Raw genomic sequence first — 13,729 nt, forward strand, 5'->3', positions numbered from 1 at the left:
GGGGCAATACACATTATCTGATCAAAATTCAAAGATACTGTTTCCTGACAGGGTGCATTGTCATGCTGATACAATCAATCAGTGCCTCCATACTGTTCCTCTACAGTACACAGTATGCAGTACTGTAAAATGTGTTCATATCCTTCCACATTTAGGTTTTCCGGTAGGTGCAATAAGGGGACCATACCCTAACAATGAAAAACACTCCAATACCATAACCCCGCCACCTCCGCACTTCACTGATGACGCTACACATGATGGCAGCTTATATTCTTCAGGCATTCGCCAGACCTAAACCCTTCCATCAGATTGCCTCAGTGTATAGTAAGATTCATCACTCAGCAATACTCATCATAGTACTGTGGTGGTGTAATGGTCAGCATTTCTGCCTAGTAAGCAAGAAGACCCAGGTTCGCATCCTGGCTGCGGCACAAATTTTAATTCATTTCTTCAGCTTCCATCATTATCATCACACTACATCACTTGATCACCTCAAGTGTCATTGAGCATTGTCTACAGAAATGTATGGCTTATGAGTACAAGCTTGACCATTGTACTCTGTTCTTTTTAACTCCCTTTGTGCTGTAATGTGCATGCTGGACTACTGGTTGCACTTGGGAACACACGAATGATTCGATCTGTTGATTTCATGCGATTTTTTGCAACCACCTTTCACAATGCTTGAGTTCTACCTGGTCTTGGTTTAGCTGTGGGTATACTTTTGCATTTCCATTTCACAATCACATCAGTAACACTCAACGTGAACAGTTTGAGAGGGGTTGAAATACTCCTTATGGATTTGTTGCTCAGGTGACATCCACTGACTAATCCACATATGAAGTTATTTAGCTTTCTTGACCAACACAGTCTGGTGTTTGTACTTCTCTATTGACCTCCCTTTATGCTGGTGATTCCGCCTCTCCTGGCATCTAGTTTATAATTCCACATTAAGGTATCTATGTACCTTTGGTTGGATAGTCTAATTTCAAGGACTGGAGGGGATTGTTAGAAGCAGTCTCTGCATGGGTGTGTCAAAGTGAGGCTAGTACTACAATTATTGATGACCCTAGTGACTCATTTTGAGACAAGAATTTTAACACCACCATGTAACTTTCACATATATCATTCTTACTGATTATAAACAAAACAATGGACAACAGTAATGAAAGAATGTGTTGACATAATTATGAAAATATAATGTGAGTCTCGAGACACTGTTATGTCAAAGAGATATTCAGTCTTTTTTTTGGGAAAGGCTTCTCAAATGAAGAATTATATCCAGTTTTACTAGTCAGTACATTAGTTGCTGTGGGGGCCGTTTATGTTTATAAATATGTCCAGTGGCCTCTGTTTTCAGTTTACTCACATTATGTGCTTAACTAGTCACATATTATGGATGAATTTCAGGGCATTGCCACGACACACTGGCTCAATACTTTACTGTACTACTGGAATCCTGCTACAGTGGATGCAGTCTGATCCTGCACTGCCTGACATCTCACATATAGTTCTTGATGAAATCCATGAACGAGATATAATTTCTGACTTCGTGATGACCATTTTGAAGGACGTCTTACCTAGGGTGAGTGTGTGTGTGTGTGTTCCATTTTGCACACTGGAAATTTTGTTATCAGTATGTCAGACGACAGTCATGTAGACCCTCTCTACCTAAACAAATTTCTGCATGGTTTCCAGTTTTTTTTAACTCTTTAGAAGGTTGACTAATGCTACAGTTTTCTTAGCTACTCTTGTGTTTTAAAGTGCAATGTAGTGTTATGAAATAGCTTCCTTAATATTAGATTTTCATTTTTTTCTGAGAATACGTTAGCAAGCAAAGTAGCTCAGTGTTCTTCTGCAATAATGAGATTCAACCAAATTTAAGTTTTCTCTAGTTTCTCTTTATCACTTTCGTCGTTTGCTAGAATGTCTTCAGAAAACCAGGCCAAAGCCAATTTCTTAATCCAGTCTTCTCCATTGGAAAGCCATAGTGATGGTATCAGAAAAATCTTCTCCAACTGAGGTATTGCTCTATCTCTAATGACCTTGTTGTTGAAGGGAATTTATTAACATTCTTTCTCTATTTTGTATTGTTTGGTTTTAAGAATCATTTTGACACTCTTTACAAACAATAATGAAATGCTATCATCACTTCCCTTTGCAAAATTTTTTGTTGTGTGAAATGAAAGTACATGATGATATGATTTTTGAAGTAGTTTCAAAGGGTAAACTTGGTGAAAAATTTAACACCAGTGACACCTTATTATGAGGGAAAGAAGTGACTAAAATGGTTCCATGAACAACTTTCAAGATTCCTTGAATAATTGTTCAATGACCATGGACTGTAATTCGGGCTGTTATCATTGTGTTGGCCGGTTTTGCTGTGAAATTTAGGCAACTATCTACACTTAGGTAAGTGACTAATCCACAATCTACAGTTCCAGGCTTTCTTCTTGGGCTGAACAGTAACTTCTTTAGATGTTCACAGGGAACTTCTTTCGTGCCTTACCTGCTACTGCAGTCATTTAGCTCTGAGGGAGGACATTGAAAGCATAGCAACAATTTGTACCATGCTGAAGTGCCTGTGGACCGCTCAATGCGTCAAAGATGTGGTGAGTGGGTCACTCTTGTAATCCCACCAGATGTATTGATGGATAACTCACTATAATTATGCATACATATAGTGAGGTCACTAGGAATTGTAAGGAAGGGTAGGTGAGGAAGAATACGGCTGATGGTGCCAGGTTATGTGGCAAAGCAACCACAGCAGATTTAAGGGTTTCCAAGGACTACCATGCTGTCCCTTGTCAATCAACCAGTGTTTACACCAATGTCTCTAGTGTACCTGTTGTTCATGGTCCTGCACTGCATTGTTTTCTCCTGGAATGTGATGTGAAAATTGTTGCTAACCATCAACAACATTTAGAAAGTGCATGGATTTTTCTACTGCCTAATGTGGGACTTCACTCACCATTCAGTTGACCATTGTGTTTTTAGTGAATGAACTAGCACCACATGGGTGGGTCGAGTGTGTGTTCAGTGTCAGGGTGTTTCCCAGTCAAACCTACAAACACTGTTCTCCAGCATTGACATGTGAATTATCCAACACACATTCAAAGTACTCTGTTGATCATGAGGTATCCACCTCCTAAAGTCTCTTGTTTGTGTATTTTCAGAAGATCTAGGAACTATTACTTTCTGTGATGTAATTGTAAAAAGTTGTGCTTCATAAAATCTGTGTTACTGGAGGAACAGTTACCTTATTGTTTGTATTATTTTTAGTATCATATATATTCAGAATTGCATGTTCAAGAAATTTGCAGTAGTTGCATAAGACAAACTGGTCTAAGATCTTCTTGTACGATTTGAGAAAAGCTATATCTTCGCTCTTTTCTAAAATCTTCCGTGTTTGACACTTTGTCATGCAATTGATTAAAAGTTGTAGGGTCTGTTCGCTTTTTAATGAGCAAAAATACTTAATTTGTTCCATTCACACCCTTTTCCTGTTACACTCTCCTTGATAGTGGGGCATTTATCATGTTATCTCAATTGGAGTAGTAAAGTAGTTTCTTTCATGCTGATCCTCATTGTGTGTCCTGATGTAGAGTAACCATTACCTGTACTAGCTTGTCTTCAGTAGCTGCACCTTGAATCTGGCTGAAAGGTTGGTGATGGGGACAGTTTGCTACTAATAATGTAGTTCACACTGGCTTTGCAGTTCAAACACTTTACCTGCAATGAGATGTTGAATAAACTACAGTTTATGGCCAGATCAAGTCTGATTTATTATAGCTGCAGATAAACAGCTTGCCACCTACTGCACTGATGTCAATTGTTAGAGTGCAGTAACCTAACATAGACATAATTAAGCACAATATTAATGTATAGCAAGTAAATCATCAGCATAATCAGTTATAACGTTCTCAGATCACTTTCCTTTAAATCTTAACAGTCATGTCAATATGGAAACAATGAGCACTGCAAGAATAATTTGGAAATAGCACAATTCACAGTTTGACCATACTGTCATAAAGAGCATTATTGAAGTTTGACACAATCTGTGATACTAATTACATATTCACTGTTCAATTAATGGTTTAAAAACAGTCACTGGATTATTGAATAAACTTCTGGAAAGAAAGTCTCTCTAAATTCTGGTACATCTTCTGACTTGTAATTTATACTCACTGTCTGTGGTACATTTCCCCTGTATCAGTGAACATAGTTCTTGCTCCTTTCAAACTCACTACAGACTGGCCTAAATGGCTTCCAACAAGTTTCCTATACAGATTGACCATAATTAAAATTAAAGTTAGTTATTGTTGTATGCTGGATTTTCATAAATTACAATAAAATATTGACATTTCTAAAAAACTGAATAGTGGAAGAAGATTTGTTTGGACGAGGACTTTTATATACAATGATAATTTTAGTAATAATATATACAATGATAATTCATATACAATGATAAATTTTATTGAATTATGTTAGTTAGCTTGCCAAAATATAGGATTCTGTTTCAGTAACAGTGTGTTTATTAGAGATGTTAATTACTCTGAAACTGTTTTTTATTAAAGATGTTAATTACTCTGAAACTAAGTGAGTGCAAAGGTTACTAACATATTTTGTCATTAGCTTTATAACTGCTTTTCTTATTTTGATATCTTTTTGATCTACTTTGTCAGGAAGTCAGTGATCAGGTATATGTTTGCATATGAACAATGACAATGAAATCTAAAATTGCTGAAGTTGTGTAATTGGCACAGTTTTCAGGTGAACAGCTGGTTCATGAACTTCAAATGATTATAATAGATAATAACGTTAAAATGGATAAGCATTGAATCAATATTAAATATATTTATGTACTATGCACATACCTTATAATTGAGCATATCAAAGACATCACAAAATTTGGAAAAAAATTAATACTAATTTTTGGAGGAACAAACACACAACAGTTGGAAAGGATCCATCTGCTTTGTTAGACTGGGAATTTTGATTAACAATGATGTTTGTCATTCATGATCAGCTGGTGAGTTATCTGTGTTTGCAATGATTTATAATGCAGTGTAGGTCTAGTTGAATCATTATTTAGGCACCTCAGTAGGCTGTTGATTGATAGATTCTGATCCAAATATCGTTCCTTGATGTGTCTTAGTGAAGTGACACACACACACACACACACACACACACACACACACACACACACACACACACACACACACTGCCGTAAGTCCAATGGCAGATTCTGTGCAAATTATCGATATTCTGGCAGAGTTTAACATGATCAGTCTATGTTGAGTGTTTGGAATAAGATTCAATTTTTATATGCTATTGACAAAGCAGCTTTACTGTATGATTAAATGATGATGGCGTCCTCTTGGGTAAAATATTCCGGAGGTAAAATAGTCCCCCATTTGTATCTCCGGGTGGGGACTACTCAAGAGGACGTTGTTATAAGGAGAAAAAAAACTGGTGTTCTACGGATCGGAGCGTGGAATGTCAGATCCCTTAATCGTGCAGGTAGGTTAGAAAATTTAAAAAGGGAAATGGATAGGTTACAGTTAGACATAGTGGGAATTAGTGAAGTTCGGTGGCAGGAGTAACAAGACTTTTGGTCAGGTGAATACAGGGTTATAAATACAAAATCAAATAGGGGTAATGCAGGAGTAGGTTTAATAATGAATAAAAAAAATAGGAATACGGGTAAGCTACTACAAACAGCATAGTGAACCCATTATTGTGGCCAAGATAGACACAAAGCCCACACCTACTACAGTAGTACAAGTTTATATGCCAACTAGCTCTGCAGATGATGAAGAAATTGATGAAATGTATGATAAGATAAAAGAAATTATTCAGGTAGTAAAGGGAGACGAAAATTTAATAGTCATGGGTGACTGGAATTCGTCAGTAGGAAAAGGGAGAGAAGGAAACATAGTAGGTGAATATGGATTGAGGCTAAGAAATGAAATAGGAAGCCGCCTGGTAGAATTTTACGCAGAGCATAACTTAATCATAGCTAACACTTGGTTTAAGAATCATGATAGAAGGTTGTATACATGGAAGAACCCTGGAGATACTAAAAGGTATCAGATAGATTATATAATGGTAAGACAGAGATTTAGGAAGCAGGTTTTAAATTGTAAGACATTTCCAGGGGGAGATGTGGACTCTGACCACAATCTATTGGTTATGAGCTGTAGATTAAAACTGTAGAAACTGCAAAAAGGTGGGAATTTTAGGAGATGGGACCTGGATAAACTGAAAGAACCAGAGGTTGTACAGAGTTTCAGGGAGAACATAAGGGAACGATTGACAGGAATGGGGGAAAGAAATACAGTAGAAGAAGAATGGGTAGTTTTGAGGGATGAAATAGTGAAGGCAGAGGATCAAATAGATAAAAAGTCGAGGGCTAGTAGAAACCCTTGGGTAACAGAAGAAATATTGAATTTAATTGATGAAAGGAGAAAATACAAAAATTCAGTAAATGAAGCAGTCAAAAAGGAATACAAACGTCTCAAAACTGAGATCGACAGGAAGTGCAAAATGGCTAAGCAAGCATGGCTAGAGGACAAATGTAAGAATGTAGAGGCTTATCTCACTAGAGGTAAGATGGATACTGCCTACAGGAAAATTAAAGAGACCTTTGGAGAAAGGAGAACCACTTGTATGAATACCAAGGACTCAGATGGAAACCAAGATCTAAGCAAAGAAGGGAAAGCAGAAAGGTGGAAGGAGTATATAGAGGGTCTATACAAGGGCGATGTACTTGAGGACAGTGTTATGGAAATGGAAGAGGATATAGATGAAGATGAAATGGGAGATACGATACTGCGTGAAGAGTTTGACAGAGCACTGAAAGACCTGAGTCGAAACAAGGCCCCCGGAGTGGACAACATTCCATTAGAACTACTGACAGCCTTGGGAGAGCCAGGCCTGACAAAACTTTACCATCTGGTGAGCAAGATGTATGAGACAGGCAAAATACCCTCAGACTTCAGGAAGAATATAATAATTCCAATCCCAAAGAAAGCAGGTGTTGACAGATGTGAAATAGAGGCCGACCTCGGGGAAGATCAGTTTGGATTCCATAGAGGTGTTGGAACACGTGAGGCAGTACTGACCCTATGACTTATATTACAAGGGAACCTCCCCATCGCACCCCCCTCAGATTTAGTTATAAGTTGGCACTGTGGATAGGCCTTGAAAAACTGAACACAGATCAATGGAGAAAACATTAAGAAGTTTTGTCGAACTATGAAAAAAATAAGCAAAATATACTAATTGAGTACTCGATGTGTAACATTAGCCACATCAAGGACATTGTGAACCGAGGAGCGCCGTAGTCTCGTAGTAAGCGTAAGCGAATGGGGTACTAGAGGACCTCGGTTCAAGTCTTCCCTCGAGTAAAAATTTTAACTTTTTTATTTTCTAGCAATTGACATGTGTCAATTATCAAAGTTCAGGCACTCACACAATCAACTTCGCTCTCGAAAATTCCAGTTCAGATTTGCTTGGACATATGCGGGATTTGACGGTCTACACACGGAAAAAATTGGAAAACGTTAAAAACATATGTTTTGACAGAGCACAGAGAAAACTGTGTGACTGTGAAACTGTTGCATTCATTTGTTGCAGTTTATGTGACAAACTCTTATGTTTTCATCACTTTTTTGGGAGTTATTATCACATCGACAAGAAAACCTAAATCGGGCAAGGTAGAAGAATCTTTTTACCCATTCGCCAAGTGTGCAGGTTAGGTGGGTCGACAACATATTCCTGTCATGTGACGCACATGCCGTTACCAGTGTCGTATAGAATATATCAGACGTGTTTTCCTGTGGAGGAATCGGTTGACCTATGACCTTGCGATCAAATGTTTTCGGTTCCCATTGGAGAGGAACGTACTTTCGTCTACTAATCGCACAGTTTTGCGGTGCGGTCGCAAAACACAGACACTAAACTTATTACTGTGAACAGAGACGTCAATGAACGAACTGACAGGTCATAACTTTGCGAAAATAAATAAAGTAAAATTTTTACCTGAGGGAAAACTTGAACCAAGGACCTCTCGTTTCGCGATTGTTCACGCTAACCACGGGACCACGGCACTCCTGAGCTGACACTATGCTCGATGTCGCTTATCTTGCACACGGACTACTCAGTTTGTGTATTTTACTTATTTTTTCTGTAGTTCCACACAACTTCTTCCTGTTTTCTCGATTGATCTGTGTTCAGTTTTTCAAGGCCTGTCCACTGTGCCAACTTATAACTAAATCTGAGGGGGGTGGGATGGGGAGGTTCCCTTGTTAGAAAATAGATTAAGGGAAGGCAGACCTACGTTTCTAGCATTTGTAGACTTAGAGAAGGCTTTTGACAATGTTGACTGGAATACTCTCTTTCAAATTCTAAAGGTGGCAGCGGTAAAATACAGGGAGCGAAAGGCTATTTACAATTTGTACAGAAACCAGATGGCAGTTTTAAGAGTCGAGGGGCATGAAAGGGAAGCAATGGTTGGGAAGGGAGTGAGACAGGGTTGTAGCCTATCCCAATGTTATTCAATCTGTATATTGAGCAAGCAATAAAGGAAACAAAAGAAAAGTTCGGAGTAGGTATTAAAATCCATGGAGAAGAAGTAAAAACTTTGAGGTTCGCTGATGACATTGTAATTCTGTCAGAGACAGCAAAGGACTTGGAAGAGCAGTTGAACGGAATGGACAGTGTCTTGAAAGGAGGATATAAGATGAACATCAACAAAAGCAAAACGAGAATAATGGAATGTAGCCGATTTAAGTTGGGTGATGCTGAGGGAATTAGATTAGGAAATTACACACTTGAAGTAGTAAAGGAGTTTTGCTATTTGGGGAGCAAAATAACTGATGATGGTCGAAGTAGAGAGGATATAAAATGTAGACTGGCAATGGCAAGGAAAGCGTTTCTGAAGAAGAAAAATGTATTAACATCGAGTATAGATTTAAATGTCAGGAAGTCGTTTCTGAAAGTATTTGTTTGGAGTGTAGCCATGTATGGAAGTGAAACGTGGACGATAAATAGTTTAGACAAGAAGACAATAGAAGCTTTTGAGATGTGGTGCTACAGAAGAATGCTGAAGATTAGATGGGTAGATCACATAACTAATGAGGAAGTATTGAATAGAATTGGGGAGAAGAGGAGCTTGTGGCACAACTTGACAAGAAGAAGGGATCGGTTGGTAGGACATGTTCTGAGGCATCAAGGGATCAACAATTTAGTATTGGAGGGCAGCGTGGAGGGTAAAAATCGTAGAGGGAGACCAAGAGATGAATACACTAAGCAGATTCAGAAGGATGTAGGTTGCAGTAAGTACTGGGAGATGAAGAAACTTGCACAGGATAGAGTAGCATGGAGAGCTGCATCAAACCAGTCTCAGGACTGAAGACCACAACAACAACATTGACAAAGGATGTGCTTGACCTTGAACACTCAGGACCACATAAAAATATGCTAAGGATATAAATTGCTCATCCCAAAAAACAGTGGCATGAGCCATTTGCATGTAAAACAGTTTGTGTTACCTTGAGAGAAATGTGACTGATCACTAATTTGAAGTCTAAGACAGGACCTGTGTTAACACGAATAAACAAAATATTGATATAACGGGGCCAAAAAACACACTCATTTTGATGTTGTGACTTATTTCTATATTCCCTGCTCCTTAAAATAATTACACTACCTGAATAACAAACTTTCTATAATTACAGTCTTCAGACTGCAGGTATGAGGTTTCAGTGATGGGATCAAAGGATAGTGGAATAGAACAATATGCACTTCTGACTAATGGCACTTTTTCACTTTCAATATCACTTCTACATTCACGCAGTCCTATATATTGGTGTGGCATTTGGAATTAGACTGTTTGAATACAGAAGTGATCTGTGGCTTTAGTTAGATGTTCATATTGTTCTGTGACGCTTCACTTTGTCCACTTAATTGAAAACCCACACCTGTTGTTTGAAGACTGAAAAGCTGTGCAACACTATTGGGTCAACAGTAAAAGTTTCTTGTTCATATTGTGTAATTATTTTAAGTAGAGGGAAATGCAGTAATAGGTCACTGCATTAAAATAAATGTTTTTAGCTCTGTTATATTGATATTTTGTTTCATTTTACCAAAGTTCTCCTTGAATGGGAGATGATTCAAATGTCTCTCATGGTAAGATGTGCAGTTCTGCATATGAATGGTTCATACCACTCTTTGTGGGGTCTATTTTGTAAGCTTATACTTCCCTTGTGAGATATAGTATTTAACAGTAAATACCAAATCTTCATTTAACTGCTCTTTCATCTACCAGGATTGATTGTGCAATTTATTTTGTTCCAAGTATGAGACACATAATGCTACTTTTGTCCTTTTCTTGCAGTGCTGTGCTATTCTAGTTGTGATGCGTGTAACCTCATCTGGTACCATGACAGCCAGTCACAAATCACTGTGTGGAATATATTTGGTTGCATCAAAATGAGGCTGCTGTTTGGCTGTTGAGAGTGTGGGAAAATATGTTGTTTGTGAAAGGTGACGATGTGATGGTCTTTAGTCAGAAGACAGGTTTGATGCAACTGTTCATGCTTGTCTATTCCGCACAGGCCTCATCATATATGAATAACTACTGCAACCTATATTCATTTGAAACTTCTTACGGTTTTCATGCCTAGGTCTCCCTTGACAATTTTTGTCCTCCACATTTCTATCCATTACCAAATTGACTATTCTTTCGATGCCTCAATTTGTATCCTATCAACCGATCACTTCTTTTAGTCAAGTTACCGTAAATTACTGTACTCCTCATTTCAGTTCAGTATTCCTTACTGGTTATTTGATCCAGCCATCTAATATCCATCATTCTTCTGTAGTACCACATTTCAAAAGCTTTTATTCTCTTCTTGTCTGACCAGCTTTTCGTCCCAGTTTTGCTTGCATACAAGGCTGCTCTCCAGTCAAATACCTTCAGAAAATGCTTTGTGGTGTTTATATTTGATGATAACAAACTTCCCTTTTTCAGAAACACTTTCCTTGCTGATGCTGGTATGCATTTTATATCCTCTTTACTTGGGACATCATCATTTATTTTGCAGCCCAAATCTCTAAACCCATCTTTTACTTTTAGTGTATCATTTGCTAACGTAATTCCTTCAAAATTGTCTGATTTGATGTGATTACATTGCATTAGCATTATTTTACTTTTGATGATGTTTGCATTACAATCTCTTTTGAAGATACTATCCATTCCATTCAGTTGTTCATCCAAGCCCATTACCATCTCTGACAGAACAGTGTCATCAGTAAACCTTAAAGATTTTATTTCTTCTGCATGAACGTAGACGCCCTTTCCAGTTTTCTCCTTGGTTTCCTTTATTGCTTGCTCAGTGTACAGTTTGAGCAACATTGGAGATGTGCTACAACCGTGTCTCAGTTGCATCTAAACTACTGCTTTCCTTACATGTCGTTTGACAGGTTTCTGTACAAGTTTTAAACAGACTTTTTGCTCTATGCATTTTTTCCATGTTGCCTTCAACATTGCAAAGAGTATAGACTAGTCAATATTGTCAAAAGCCTTTTCCAAATCTACAAATGCTCTAAACATTGATTAGCCTTTCTTCAACATATCTTCTGAGATAAGACATAGCCTTAATATTACCTCTCATGTTCCTACAGTTCTCTCGAACCCAAACTGATCTTCCCCAAGGTCAACTTCTACTGGTTTTCCCTTTCTTCTGTAAGTATTAAGTGCCAATACTTTCCAACCATGACTAGCTAAACTGATGATTCGGTGGTATTCACACCTATTAGCACCTCTCTTATTTGGAATTGAAATTATTACCTTCTTCCTAAAGTTTGAGAGTATTTCGACTCTCTCGGACATCTCTCACACCAGTGGAAATAATTTCATCGCATCTGGCTCTGCCAAGGATCTCAGTAATTTTGAGTGAATGTCATCTAATCCAGGGGTACTGCTTCCATCTAGGTCTTTTAGTGTTCTGTCAAATTCTTCTTGCAGTGTCCATATCCCCTGTTTGATCTTCACCTACTCTCCTCCTCCTCCTCTTTCTGGAATATTGCCTTCAAGTTTGAATCCATTATAAACTGCTCTGCTCTGTGGTGACAGCCGTAGCCCCTACCATGAGAAAGGGTTGCTGACTTCGTGGCAGCGCACAGATGGCCATGATATTGAGCCCCCTACATCTGAAATGCTCATCGTCATGTGAGAGAACTGGACAGGAGATGGGGAGTTATAGCCTGTATGTAAACTGAAAAGCAAGCTGCACTTGTGGTTTTTCAATTTGTCTTTCCCAGAGGAATGCTGCAGCTGGTGTACAGGACAACTAAGAATCAATTTCCCTTGTAGCATTGAGAAAAGAATGAAGGTCCTTACATAGATTCGGTTCATATACCTTTCTTCTCTTGGGCTGTCAGTTTCCACGTTGCAGGAGATGGGAAAAATCACAGTTAACTAAAAATAGTGTTTCAATGGTATAAAATTTATGTTTATTGTTAAATGAAATGAGTTAAGAACAAATATTAAATTTGTTACCACAGATAAGAATTGAAGGGTTGTGTTCTGAGGGTGTAACATGGTGGAAGAGTGGGTGTGGAGAAAAGTAAGGCCTTTTTTGTAGGAAATTTAATTTGATATTTTCAAGAAGAACATAAAAAAATGACCTTTAAATGCACCCCCTCCCCCCGTAGCCCCACCGCTATGCTCACATCCCAATGATCACGATTTTTGATATGTATTCATTACAGTCCTCCCTACCAGTGTATAAAAATTTGCAACCACATGTTTTTTCCTCCTAACTTTCCTTGTTAGCTGTTTTGCATTTTCTGTTAATCTCATAATCTTATTTTTTAGACACCTGTCTTTCCTTTTACTTGTTTCATATGCTGATGTTGTATATGTATTTTCACACATCGTATATGTATTTTCACGTATTGTCTCTTGGGTATCTTTAAAATTATAACCTCTACAAGCATTGCTGAGACCCCAATAACAATAGATAACAATGTATATGTTGCGGACTGTGCGAAGACCAAGATGCAAAACTTTGATATTTGCATGTGTTGACTTAAGAAATCAGAAGGTACTTCAATGCTGAAATCAGCACTTGGGAGGTTTTTATATGGTACAGCAGTACAGCCTTTGATTTACATGCTTAAGATTTTTAAATCTTCCACCTCAAGAGCAGTTGATGTGACCTGTATACTTTGTTTAAGGGGAAAAAATTGGCACACCTACATTTGTGTCGGCATCTTTCAGTAGCCAGTGGCATATAATTTATTTGGGGTCTCCCCATGTAAGGATTACTATGAATCCCTTCCAAATGTTGTATATCACAACTGTTACACCTGTATATGTCTTCCATTCCTCTATTGATGGTAATATACCGTATATAATCATTATACACATTGTGCCTTGCAGCTGGCTTGAATCTGAGCAACTTTATCATGACTGAAAGTCGACATGAACTTGTTGGAAAGCAGAAGTTCCACGATTCCTGCTTTCATATTTAGTTAGGATTGGATGATTCTGATGTATTTTGATAGTTTGTGCAAAACATCGTGTAATAGTTCGGTGTAATTACTAATATCCTCTGTTACCTGCTTTGGCCGTGTGGTTCTAGGTGCTACAGTCTGGAGCCGAGTGACCGCTACAGTCGCAGGTTCGAATCCTGCCTCGGGCATGGATGTATGTGATGCC

The 13,729-nt window shown here is 38.1% G+C and overlaps 1 protein-coding gene across 5 annotated transcripts in view; it reads left to right on the forward strand.

Annotated features, from left to right (window-relative positions):
* LOC126458379 (ATP-dependent DNA/RNA helicase DHX36) overlaps nt 1–13,729 on the forward strand; it is a 243,218-nt gene that overhangs the window by 111,084 nt on the left and 118,405 nt on the right. For all 5 annotated transcript variants that reach the window (XM_050095356.1, XM_050095357.1, XM_050095358.1 and 2 more), the window contains one exon: nt 1,408–1,582. In XM_050095356.1, coding sequence (XP_049951313.1) covers nt 1,408–1,582 — 175 coding nt within the window. The remainder of the gene's footprint in view (nt 1–1,407; nt 1,583–13,729) is intronic.

This window comes from Schistocerca serialis, chromosome 2 (assembly GCF_023864345.2).
Source record: "Schistocerca serialis cubense isolate TAMUIC-IGC-003099 chromosome 2, iqSchSeri2.2, whole genome shotgun sequence".
Lineage (NCBI taxonomy): Eukaryota > Metazoa > Arthropoda > Insecta > Orthoptera > Acrididae > Schistocerca > Schistocerca serialis.